The 13,033-nt window shown below is 53.1% G+C and overlaps 1 protein-coding gene across 1 annotated transcript in view; it reads right to left on the bottom strand.

The window, feature by feature from the left end:
- The window catches only part of DCLK2 (doublecortin like kinase 2), a 190,598-nt gene continuing 186,763 nt past the window's right edge, over window positions 9,199-13,033 (bottom strand). Inside the window, exon 17 of the mRNA XM_018061207.1 lies at window positions 9,199-10,338. Within this exon, the coding sequence (XP_017916696.1) occupies window positions 10,153-10,338 (186 nt within the window). The 3' untranslated portion in view covers window positions 9,199-10,152. The remainder of the gene's footprint in view (window positions 10,339-13,033) is intronic.

The following is a 13,033-nucleotide window of genomic DNA, read 5'->3' as shown; positions in this document are numbered from 1 at the left end:
GTTGAAACTGACATTCCATCTCTATTTCTCTTGCAACTTGCCTAAAAGGGGTGACCTCCTTTCCCTCTGGGCTTCCCAGATGGCGCTAGTGGTAAAGAACCCGCCTGCCAATGCAGGTAGAGACTAGCGTTGCTCCCCAGGTTGGGGAGATCCCCTGGAGGAGGGCATGGCGGCTCACTCCAATATTCTTGCCTCACGAATCCCATGGACAGATGAGCCTAGTGTGCTAGAGTCCATGGGGTCTCGAGAGTTGCACACAACTGAAGCCGCTTAGCACACATGCACCATTTTTTCTACACATTCAGCTCTTTTCTAAAAGCAAAAGTTAGGAATGGAACAACTCGGTTTGACAGAAAAATAAAATGTATTTGTAATTGTTGGAAATATTTTTACTCCTTTTTTTCTAGAACAAGTACTTTAGTCCATGTAATCATCAAAATAACACTGTGCTTATAGTTGAGAAAATTAAAGATTTAGTGACACTAATACACTTGGCTTAGATCTAGACAGCTCAGTATTAGCACTAAGCCAGAATTTAAACCAAGCCCTGTTTTTCCCAGCACAGCATGCTTATATAGGTACCTAGAACCATGTCAGCTTCTAGCAATTTTACTTCGAATTTTGAAACAATGATAATACAGTTATTCTCAAAGAAAACGTTAAACTTTGGTTCATTCAGTTTTCAAACAATAACCAATAGAGAAATTCTCTTGAATAAAAACAGGAAAAATGGGCCTCTGGCCAGAGAGCTCCCTCTTAACTAAATGAGAACACTAGACCTTTAACCATAAAACCAAAGAATTTATACACTATTCTAACATCCACAGTTACAGTTGTTTTACAAACCACTAACAAAACAATAGATGCTGAAACGTGGGCGAGGGGAAGTACATCTCCAAATCAAAGACATACGTGAGTTACTGCTCAATGAATATCCTCACCGTATCAACCTGTGATGTCACACTTTGGGAGCTTCATGCAAAGTGGTAGAAGGAACAGGAATCTCTAAGTCACATACCAGGCATCTGATACTTGACTCCATGTTAACAAGCCTGAAGCCAAGTTCATGAAGCAGCTTCCTTTTGCCTAAGAAGACAATCAGTGCCTCCACTGCCTCCATTGTTTTAAAACTTACAACTAAGAGAATCCACTGAAACGTTTAACAGCTGGGATCAACACACTACCTCAGCTGCTCCCTGCACCCACAGCTTCCACTGACCACAGATGTAGGGCTCTGGCTGTGGAGGGTCAGCTACACGTACTCATAAAACGAACTCAGCTGGCATCAACACGGGGCTTCTGGGCAATAGAATCTGCTCAGTACAGTATATGTTAGGATCTACCCAACATTCACGTGTTTATCCAATTTTCACTCCTTTAAAAAAATTACGTCTAGGTCCATCAGCAGAAGAATGGATAAAGAAGATGTGGAAAGCATATACAGTGGAATATTAGTCATAAAAAGGAGCAAGGCTGGGCCACTTGTAGGGATGTGGGTAGACTAGACTGTTACACAGAATGCAGTCAGTCAGGAAGAGGAAGAACAAAGTGTATATTAACACATACGTGTGGAATCTGAAAAGCTGGTGGGCGATCCCATACACAGAGCAGAAACAGTGACACAGGCAGACGGAGCAAACGTGGACACCAAGGGAGGAAGAGGGGGTGGATGACTCCGGAGAGTGGGATCGGTGCGCATCAGCTGTGTACATGTGGACCATACTAGGCATAAACCAGATGACTGAGGAGAGCCCCCGTACAGCACAGGGGCCTCGCTCTGCAGTGACCTAAATGGGGAAGGAGTCCAAAAGCCGGGACATACGCAAACATACAGTTGCTACAGTCTGCTGAACAGCAGAAACTAACTCGCTGCCGCAAAGCAGCTATACTCCAATAAAAAAATTTCAAATACATGTAAACCATCTATGAAAACAGGTCAAAACTGAGGTGCTGTGGGCTGAAACTGGATGACCCTCGGCAGCCGGGAGCCCACGCAGCAGAGAGCGCGCTACCTGAAGTCGCCCTGCCTCGGAAGAGTGCGGTTTTTCTCGCCGATGCCGTGGATTCTGACTGAGACATCGTCCATTAAGTCCCTGAGGCTCTGTAACGAAGGAAACAGCCCTCACCTCCAGGAGAAGGCACGGGGCTTGGAGCAGAGGGAATACCAGCCGATATGAAGTGGTGAACAACACACCCAGGAGAAGCTTGTTCCCACCGTGGACCCAGCATCCATAAATACACGCTCCATCAGGCAGTCCACTGAGAAGGAACCTTCTGCCTTGAAGTGTCCCCATCCTTCAGTTCTGCTTCTCGGCATGCGGGACGGCCCCCTCCCTGGGAACCACAGGAAGCAGGACCCGAGGTTGGGCGTTTCCTACCCAGGCTGCCCACCCCTATTCAGCAGGGAGAACGGAGCCCGCCAGGGGCCTGCCCACACCCGAGGCCGTGTGTCCACCCCCCGCACCCACTCCGCTGTCAGAGGGGCAGTGAGGTCGCAGGGGTCAAGCTGGCAGATGGCCAGGGAATCTGGACGCAGCCAGACCGCACGTCCACCTTGCACCCTTTCCACAAATATGATTGAATTTAAAGGGCTTCCCTGGTGCCCCAGTGGGTAAGATACCACGCTTCCAATGCAGGGGGCCCAGCTCAATCCCTGATCAGGGAACTAGATCCCACATGCTGAAACTAAGACCCAGCCCAGTCAAATAAATGAATAAACATTTTTAAAAAATAAATGTCACACATTTTAGATCCAGCCGGACAGGACTTTGACAGGACAGTTTCACTGGGGACCTTTGATATGTCTTTCCCAGAGAGGGCTGAGCGCTCTGACCCGGTCTGGGTCTCCTTCCTGCATCGGCCCCGCCCGCTCCTGCACTGCAGCCCCGATAGGTTCCTCCACAGCCCCGTGTCCGCACACTGCGGGGAGGGGCGCACGCTGAGAGTGGTGGGCAGGCGCTGCCACTCTCTGCTGTCACTGGATGACGGAGGAGCAGCCAGCCTCACACCGCCATGTCACCTCGTGACATCACATTAGGCCAGAGCACGTTCCCAGCCACACTCAGGGGGCACATGAAGGTCAGTATCTGCACACACCTCACCTACCGCCAAACACACCAGGGCCTCCACCTGGCTATTTCTGCCCCATCACAAAGGGACAAAAGAGTGTTCTGCTTCAACTAGGAGAGTGATCAGCCTTGCTGCCTCTCTTTTTTGTAACATAAATGACATTAATCCTGTAGGCATCGCAACTTGTCACTGCAAGGGAGAATCAAGGAAGATGGTAAAGACCATAAAATAGCAAATCAAAAACATTCTGTCTCTCCTATTTCCTCTCCGATGAGTGGGGACACATCTTTTGGCTCATTTTTTCAGTAGACCTGAAAAGTAGAGTCCTGGGTGTCCCAATCACAGGATCACGACATAAAAGCCTGAGGCTACGATGAACGGCACCGACATGTGACCCCTGCCCTGCAGCTCGGAGCCAGCAATGCAGACTGCTCAATCGGGGCGCACTCATTGTTCTCCGGCATGAACAGCGTGGGCTGACCTGCAGGCCAGGGGCGCAGGCCACCTACAAGTGTTCCTCTGAATCTCGAGACCTCAGCCGTCAGGTGTCAGAAGCACGCAATGAGTTCTTTTCCTGTCGCAAGTCCAGGAGTGAGTTTCCTCGCCAAACCAGCCGGCTGTGCCGCAGCTTCGGACTTGGATCAGCTGAGATGCTCCCCAGCCTTGACCTCAGGCGGGTGCCCAGCCTCTGAGGCAGGTGACTCAGACTCCGGCTGAAACCATCCTGACCACACCGAGGCCATGCTGCCAGCTCTGCCCAAAGTGAAGGAGGCTTCTGTGTGGTCTCTATACCAAATACCCTTTCCTTCCCCTCAGCTGCCCGACGGTGGCGACGTATCCCCACTGAGTTCAAGGCTGTGGATTTTATCATGAAGTAGCCCCCTGAAATCCACTGGCCGGGACTCACCAGAGCTGCACACATCAGCCTCCCTCATCTAACAGACCACACCTGCTGTGGCCTGATCACTTCTTGCGTGCTCACTCGCTTCACTTGTGTCTGACTCTGCGACCCCATGGACTGCAGCCCACCAGGCTCCTCTGTCTGTGGGATTTCTCCAGGAGAGAATACTGGAGTGGGCTGCTGTGCCCTCCTCCAGGGGATCTTAGCTGCCTAGATTTTCCACCACTTTGCCAGGGGTCTCCCCCGGCCCGGCCCACCTCCGCCTCAGGATACAGACACTCCCCCTAAAGCATCCCTGACTGCCTGGAGAGGCAAGGCAGAGGCCGAACACCTGCCCCGGGGCCAGGGGAGGCCTCTCCCGGTTCTGGGCCCTGGGAACCCATCCAAGTTTCCTCGTCTGTTGAACAGGAAAGTGAGTGTCTCAGGGCTGTGATGTGGCTCAAACAACACAGGATGAGGTACTCTGTAAACTGGGAACTTCTGTTACCACTTCAGTTCAGTTCAGTCGCTCAGTCGTGTCCGACTCTCTGCGATCCCATGAATCGCAGCACACCAGGCCTCCCTGTCCATCACCAACTCCTGGAGTTCACTCAGACTCACGTCCATCGAGTCCGTGATGTCATCCAGCCATCTCATCCTCGGTCGTCCCCTTCTCCTCCTGCCCCCAGTCCCTGCCAGCATTAGAGTCTTTTCCAATGAGTCAGCTCTTCGCATGAGGTGGCCAAAGTACTGGAGTTTCAGCTTTAGCATCATTCCTTCCAAAGAAATCCCAGGGCTAATCTTCACTTACACCTAGGCATTTCCCAGAACCAGCTGCTCGACCCCTGAGAAAGCAGCCAACCCTTTCACTGGCCGCCTCCTCCAACGCTGGGCTCATACCTGACCCTCCAGGCCTCCAGCCCACTAACCCGGGCCACACCCCGAGCACCCCACAGACGTCTGCACCCCCTGCCGCAGAGCAGCTCTCGGCGAAGGAACACAGCGAGCAGAGGGCCCTCTGGCTCGTCGTAGCCCACACCTGGCCGCCTTGCCACCAGTCCTCGGCTGCCGGGGCTCCAAACCTCCGCCACCTGCCTGCCTTCTTTGCGGCAGTGGTTGCCTCCTCGGCACCACTCACCCAGCACGGGGCCCTGCCCGAGACCCGCCCAGGCTTCTCAGGACGCGGCTGACGCGGACGCGGCTCTGTTGGCGCTGGATGACCCGCCGCTCAGCGTGCTTCTCCCCGCCCGGGTTTCTCCCGAGCGGCAGTGACCGCCACGGCTTTGGCCACTGACTCTACAGGATCCACGCTCTGATTTCACACCTCAGGTTTGGACCAGCGCCCTCACCTGCTGAAGTCACCTGATATCAATCCATCCCGTTTAAAACAGCGGAGAAGCCCACACACCTACAGACACCTTATCTTGGACAAAGGAGGCAAGAATATACGGTGGAGAAAGGACAGCCTCTTCAATAATGGTGCTGGGAAAACAGGACCGCTCCATGGAAGAGAATGAAATTAGAACACTTCCTAACACCGTACACAAAAATAAACTCAAAATGGATTAAAGACCTAAATGTAAGGCCACACACTATAAAAACTGCTACAGGAAAACACGGGCAGAACACTCTTCAACATAAATTGCAGCAAGATCCTTTTTGACCCACCTCTTAATGAAAATAAAAACAAAAATAAATGGGACATAATTTTAACCTAAGAACTTTTACACAGCAAAGGAACCATAAACAAGACAAAAAGAAAACCCTCATAATGGGAGAAAATATTTGCAAATGAAGTAACTGACAAAGTTAACCCCCTAAATATGCAAGCACCTCAATAGTAAAACACACACACACCCCAATCAAAAAATGGGCAGAAGATCTAAATAGAAATTTCTCCAGAGTACATACAGATGGCCAAGAAACACATGGGAAAATGCTCAATATCACTAATTGTTAGAGAAAAGCAAATCAAAACTACAATGAGGTTGTCACTTCACAGCAGTCAGAATGGCCATCAAAAAGTCTATAAACAATAAGTGCTAGGGAGGGTGTGGAAAAAAGGGAACCCTCTTGCACAGTTGGTAAGAATGTAAATTGATACAGCCACTATGGAGAACAGTATCCTCCTCCTCCTAAGTCACTTCAGTCGTGTCCGACTCTGTGCGACCCCATAGACGGCAGCCCACCAGGCTCCCCGGTCCCTGGGATTCTCCAGGCAAGAACACTGGAGTGGGTTGCCATTTCCTTCTCCAGGAGAACAGTATGGAGGTCCATTAGAAAACTAAAAATAGAACCAGCAATCCCACTACTGGGCATAAATGCTGAGAAAACCACAATTCAAAAAGACGTGGGTACCCCAATATTCACTGCAGCACTGTTCACAACAGTGAGGCCAGGGAAGCAACCTAGAACAGATAAATGAAGAAGAATGGTACTTATAGACAATGGGCTATTACTCAGCCATAAAAAGTAATAACATTGAGTAATTGTATTCATGTGGACGGACCTAGAGAGTCATACATAGTGAGTCAGAAATACATATTAAGGCATATATATATGGAATCTAGAAAAATGGTACCTATCTGCAGGACAGAAACGCAGATGCAGATGCAGAGAACGGGCGCGTGGGCCCTGGCAGGAGGAAGGCGGGGCTGGGGTAATTTGAGAGGGCAGCGCTGCGCATGCGCACCAGCACGTGTAACGCGGCCGGCTGGCGCGAGGCCGCCGCACAGCACCTGGGGCCCCGACCCGGAGGGAGGGAGGCTCCCGGGGGAGGGGGTGTCTGTCTACGCAACAGCCGATTCATCTTAGTGCACAGCAGAAACTGAACAACGTTGTAAGGAACTATACTCCAATAAAAAAATTTACAACAGTGAATAAGGAGTCTTTTTTCACCGTTATTCACATCGTATGCAAAACTAAGCAGGGAAACTGAGTGCCCCGGCCTTTCTTTAGAGCCGCACTGTCCAGCGTGGCAGGGGGAGGGGCACGAGGCTGTTACATGTTTGAAATGTGCGTCCAGCTTGGGATGTGCTGTCCGTGTCAGTACACTCCAGGCTTCAGACTTAGTACAAAGAAATAAGGGAAAACATCCCGATGATTTCCTGTTGATTACATGTTGAAATACTACTTTGGGTATGTTTAGATATATTTGGCTAAATAAACTATGCTATAAAATTTATTTCACCTGTTCCTTTTTACTTTTTTTTTTAATGTGGTATCAGATAAATGATGTGGCTTACACTGTATATCCACCAGATGGCCAACTGCTCTGGAGGTCCTCATCCGAGACAGCATCACTGCCCAGCGCCCTCTCTCCGAGTATGGTTTATCTGTTTGGGTCTGTCCTCGCCGCCTCCTGATTCTCATTTCACAATCTCATTCATGCAGGTATTCTGGGGGGAGTGATGCCAAATGCTTCCAATCCGTATATTCCATATACTTTTATCTCAAGGCAACCTTTCTGAGCAAAGGGAAAGTGCTCATCGCTTGGGCCTGTCTCTTTGCAACCCCATGGACTGTAGCCTGCCAGCCTCCTCTGTCCATAGAATTCTCCAAGCAAGAAGACTGGAGCGAGTTGCCATTCCCTTCTCCAGGGGATTTTCCTGACTCAGGAGAGGCAGACTCAGGCTTACCCACGGCTGAGCCCGGCAGGGCCCCCCCCAGTGACGTCAGCAGGTCACCGCTTCCCTCGCTTTACCTTCTGTAGCCCAGATCCCCCTGCTGGAACAAGGGACTGACTATAACCCAAGCCCAGCCTTGCCCACTGTGCAGGAGCAGAGGAACCCAGTAGCTGGGCACCTGCATTTAGTTTGGATCCTGAGACCAGCGCCAGATCTCAATAAATGTCTGCTGAACGTGTGGGCCAGGGAACAAGCTGCCCGTGCTGGCGGAGCCCTTCCTTGGCCGCCGGAGCCCAGGCCCTCACTTGGCACATCGCGGCTCTGTCTCCTGCCACGTCTGTGACCCTGGTGTGTCACCCGACTTCTAGGCTTGTTCGTTTACTGCTCTGTGTTTGTGGGATGAAGGTATTTACTGAAGAGCTGCTCAGTCACTGCGAGGCCATGCCACCACCCTGGACTCAGGCAGCTCCTGTCCCCAGGCCATCGAGTGTGGCACAGAGCGTGGGAGCGCGTGCTGGACACAGGGGCTCGTCCTCTCACCTGTGACTGGCACTTCCTGGCCACTTGCTCTAAGTCTTTGGCAAATGTCTTTGAACCTCGCAGTTCCAGCAGTGCGGTCGAGTTTCGGGCACTAACAGCCTCGCACCATCGTTCTTCCATTTTCATTTTTCTCCTGTTACATTAGCTCTTGGCGTCTATTCCATGCTCACCCAGTCGTGTGTGACTCTCTGCCGCCCCATGGACTGTGGCCCATCAGGCTCTTCTGTCCATGGGATTTTTCAGGCAAGAATACTGGAGTGGATTGCCATTTCCAACTCCAGGGGATCTTCCCAAGGATCAAACCTGTCTCTCCTGCATTGACAGGCAGAGTCTTTACCACCTGGGAAGTCCCTCTTCACTTTTTTTTTTTCCTCTTCACTTTCATTAACATTTTTCTATTAGAAGCTGTAAAAAAAAAAAAAAATCTTGCTCTTTAACTAGTGAGGAAAGCAACAGAATGTTCTGGACCTGCCTATCACCACCCTCCTCTTGAAGCCTGCATCCCCTGACGCCCATCTGCATTCTGTCACCCGCCTCTGGTTTGGCTCAGCCCAGGGAGAAATCATCACACAGCAATGGAGATGAAGTGATCCAAAGCCGAACAGATGACTTCAAGCCGTGGAGCTGTATGGACTTGAGAAGCTGGGGACAGAGCAGTTCCAGGCTAAGCCCAAGCAAGTAGCTGTCATCAGAGAACAGAAATCAAGGGCCAAAATACACTGAAAAAAGCAGAAACAAGAGACGGCACAGTCTCTGAAAGAGATAGACACAGAGAAACAAGAATGGCGGCCCCGACTCCCCATTTCCTGGAAAGCCTGACCTTTGGATCCTGGGTTCCATCAGAGTCCTGTGCCGTACACCAATAATCCCAGTCGGCTTTGGAGCCTTGGCTGTGTGCTTTTGCACCTGTGATCAAATATACCTGCATCCAGTGCATCTCCGTGTGTTCTTCCCGAGCACCTCTCCTCCCAGCCATGTCCCCAACACAAAAGCAAACACCGGTACCTTCCAGAACCCAGCCCTGGCGGGCGTTGCTTTGACCACACACTCTGCAATGCAAACAGCCACACAGGAACCTCTGCCCACCCTGAATACTACTTCTCAAGAAGGAAGAGTTTATTGGATACACTTGTAGGGGGCAAAAGTCTAACAGCAGGAACTACAGGCTCACCCCTTTAGAAGATGAGCAGGGAAAACAAATACACTGATTATGTACAATCATTAAAAACAGCAGGGTGGTGGAAAAAAAGGAAAAACTGCCAGCAGCCTTCCAGAAGGTTAGTAACAGAGGACGTCTGCAGGCACCTTCCTGCCCAGTCCCGACCGTGCCCGCGCGTCCTGGGATTGTCCCCGCCGCGGATGAGAAGCGGATGGAGCAGGGAGACTGGGGGCCTCTGAGGGGCTCACGTCGGTCCTGCTGTGCCCGCAGTCGGACCTGGAGAAGGAAGCCCCGCCGGCGACGCACATGCATCCGCCTCTCCTCGAAAAGCCCCAGGGACAACGTCCCGGGCATCTCCCGATACAGACGTGGGAGGAGCTGAGGAAACGCACGTCGTGGAGGAAGCAGCGGCCTTTCTGGGGGTCTATGCCCAAGTCCAGACCCGGGGTCCTCTGACGTGAGCCCCCGCCCCGCACCTGCAAGAGCCCGAAATGGGCTGAGCGCTGGGACCAGGGGGTCCACCGGGGGCCCAGGACTTCCACTGGAAGCTGGCCCCCCGACCCCCGGCAGCAGAAGAAGGGTGCCCACGAAGGGTCAGGTACAGTTCTGAGCTGTTTTAAAGAGAGGGAAAAAAGGAGCCCTCCGAGTTTACTTAAATAGAGACCTTGGTTCATCCGAAGCGTTTCTATAAAAATGCGCTGGATGCCGGATCGAAGTTGCAGTCTCCTGGCGATGCGGTCCAACGTCCACTGAACTGAAAAGGCGGAACGTTTAAAGCCGCCGCTCCGAGGACCGTCCCCGAAGCCGACGCTTAGGGGCCCCTGCAGGCCCGGGAGGCGCCCGGCCGGGCAGCGTGCGGAGCCGCGCGGGGCAGCGGGTCAGTCGCGGTGGCGGCGCCACGTCCCCGCCCGCTCGCTGCCCGGGGCGGGGGCGGCGGGGCCGGGGTGCGGGGGCGGCTCCGGGGGCGCGGCGGGCGCGGCGGCGGCGGGCTCCAGGCCTGGCCGGCCGCCGTCGGCGCCAAGCTTGCTGCCGAAGATCTGGCCCTCCTTATCTAGAGCCGTGTTCTGGGGAGAGAGCGGGAGAGGAAGACACGTGAGCCCGCCGCCCGCGCGGGGCAACGCGGGCGCGCCGAGCATGCAGGGCGGGACGGGAGAGGAGAAGTAACGCCCGCGGCCCCGCGGCGCCCCCCGTCGGCCCAGCTGTCCCGCCATCCCGCACCGCGGCCTCTGCTCCTACGGCCCGGCCGGAGCCTTTGGGATCTGAGCCCAGAGGCGTCCTGGACGAGAGCAAGCTGCACGGGAATGAAAGGCACCTGACTGCTAACTTCTCTAAAGAAGGTTCCTCATCGGGAGATGGGAAAGGTTAAGTCATGTCATCCATAATACCTAACCCTCATCCCGCCCCGAAGCCACCGCCGCACTGGCGGCCGGAAATCTATGGAAAGCCTGGGAATGCAGGGTGTAAAAACATTGCCCATCTTTCCAGCCTCCAGCATCTCCTCCCTGGCCTTCTCTTCCTGTGGGGTGTCTTCACACCCCCAAGGGTTGTGACCTGCTCCCCCTGGTGGCTCAGATGGTTAAAAAAAAAAAATCTGCCTCTAATGCAGAAGACCAGGGTTCCATCCCTGGGTAGGGAAGATCCCCAGGAGAAGGGCATTGCAACCCACTCCAGTGTTACTGCCTGGAGAATTCCATGGACGGAGGAGCCTAGTGGGCGACAGTCCATGGGATCACGAAGAGTAGGAAATGACTGAGCGACTAACACTCTGACTTTCCCCTGCCCCAGGGGCACAGATGTCCCCTTGCTCTCTGACCCTAGCCTGGAGCTGGGAACTGGCCTGCCTGCCTCCTCCTCTGACTGGTATGAGGACCGCTGCTCAGTCAGGGAAGCCAGGCCAGGCGCCCTCTCATCAGGTTTTCCAAACGTGGGGCTCTGTCAGGTCTCAGCACCTTTAGCTGAAAGGCATGTAGACCAGAAGTCCTTTTCTTGTCATCTAACCACCTTGACGGGGAAAGGAACCATCGATTCTTCCAGGACTCCAGGAGGGGAAAAAAGTGCCTGGAGAAAATCCGAACAATCGGGGCTGCCTGCAGGGCCCTTGGGGCAGACTGGAAGACAGGTGTTCTCCACAGGCCCTTCCTGAACACTCGGTGACTGCCAAGGGCACTTTCCGCTTCCTGGAGAAGAGGTAACTGGGGAAAAGCCAAATCAGAAACTCAGCCCTGCACCTTAACAAGCTTCGGAGCGCCGAGTGTGAGCAGAGGCCAGGCCACCCCCTCAGGAAAACACGGAACGTGCAGAGAGGCTTCTTCCGCTGTTTTCCACCCAAAAGCCTCCCCTGGGCCAAAGACATCAACATCCCCACAGTTACTTCTCCTCTTCTCTTCCCGACGAGAACATGAACGTGGCAGCGGGAGGAAGCAGAGCAGTGCAGTTAGTACATACCGTCGCCTTGGGCCTAGCCAGAGGGAAGCAATGCAGGCGGCGGGAGAGGCGCGAGGAGCGGGGAGAGAAGCGGGGACAGAAACTGGACTTACTTTCAACAGAAGCAACACAGTCGAAACAGTTTTGTCTAACTTAAATTAAGCCCCGATCCTTCCCAGCGTCCCCCTGAAAGGAGCACAGTCCCCCGAGTGAGGAAGCACTCCTTTCGAATCCATCCTTTCTCGAGTCAGCTACAAGGCTACAAAATGCAGCTACGAGGGGTTTCTTATCACTAATTCCCTTTTCCACCACGAGATGGCCTTTTCTGGGCGAGGCCCTGAGCCCGCTCTGCAGGTGCGGGGCCTTTCCTTAAGCCTCTCAGGACAAGTCAGAGTGACTGCAAGTACAATCTGCAACCACAGGCCCAACTTAAACCAAAACCCTATCCTCTTGCACTCTCCCATCCCAAAGCCTAGCCTGCACACTGTCTTACTGAGGACAGTGCCTCCTTGCAAATGTCCTTGCAGAAAGAACCAAAGCCTTCACAAAGGCTCCCATCTTAACGCTGTCATCCACTAAAAGATACACATTTGCACCTCAGTGAAAGATAACCTTTAGCAGGAGAATGACTGGGGTCCTCCTCCCATGCCCTCACCAGCTTTTGGTCTGGGAAGCAAGGTGATGTGGCAAGCTGAAGACTTCTAAGTAAAGTTTTCACGGGTGTGTTTGGCCAAAATGGGTGTCAGTAGGTACAGGAAGCCTGCACCCATGAGAAGCTGAGAGCTGGACGCTGCTGTCAAAGTCTGAGAGAAGCATGCAGATAAGAGGGGCTGAGAATTAGAGGCCGCTCTGAGGAAGCACAGCACATGAATACCAGAACGCTGCTCCGGGGTCCCCAGAGTCTCAGCGGGGTACACAGTGAAACTCTGAAGTGTCTCTCAAACTGTCAAGTCAAACTGTCAAACAAAAGGCAGGCAACAGCATCAACTTTACTTGCTCGCCGCTATCTACCATTCCTGGCCTACCATTTCCCCACAGGAGCCCCAGGCTCCAACTCTGAGGGTTCTAAGGGAACCAAACCCAACCAGAGGGTCCCGCCTCAGGACACGGATACACTGTCCCCAGTGCTGTTTGTATCAGCAGGAAACCGCCCGAGCCTTACATGCCCCAGACAGGAGAACATGTGCATACCAGGAAGAGCTGTGTGTGAATCAGGAGTCTTAAGAAAACATTTGAAACTGTCCCCAGGGGCAGGACACACACACAGTAATGCTGAAGCTAGTGGTGGTCCGGGGCGGCAGGGGGGATGACTGATGATTCGGAAGCTTTGCAAGC

The sequence above is a fragment of the Capra hircus genome, chromosome 17, assembly GCF_001704415.2.
Source record: "Capra hircus breed San Clemente chromosome 17, ASM170441v1, whole genome shotgun sequence".
NCBI classification, from domain to species: domain Eukaryota; kingdom Metazoa; phylum Chordata; class Mammalia; order Artiodactyla; family Bovidae; genus Capra; species Capra hircus.
This window is presented reverse-complemented; position numbering and strand designations above follow the sequence as displayed.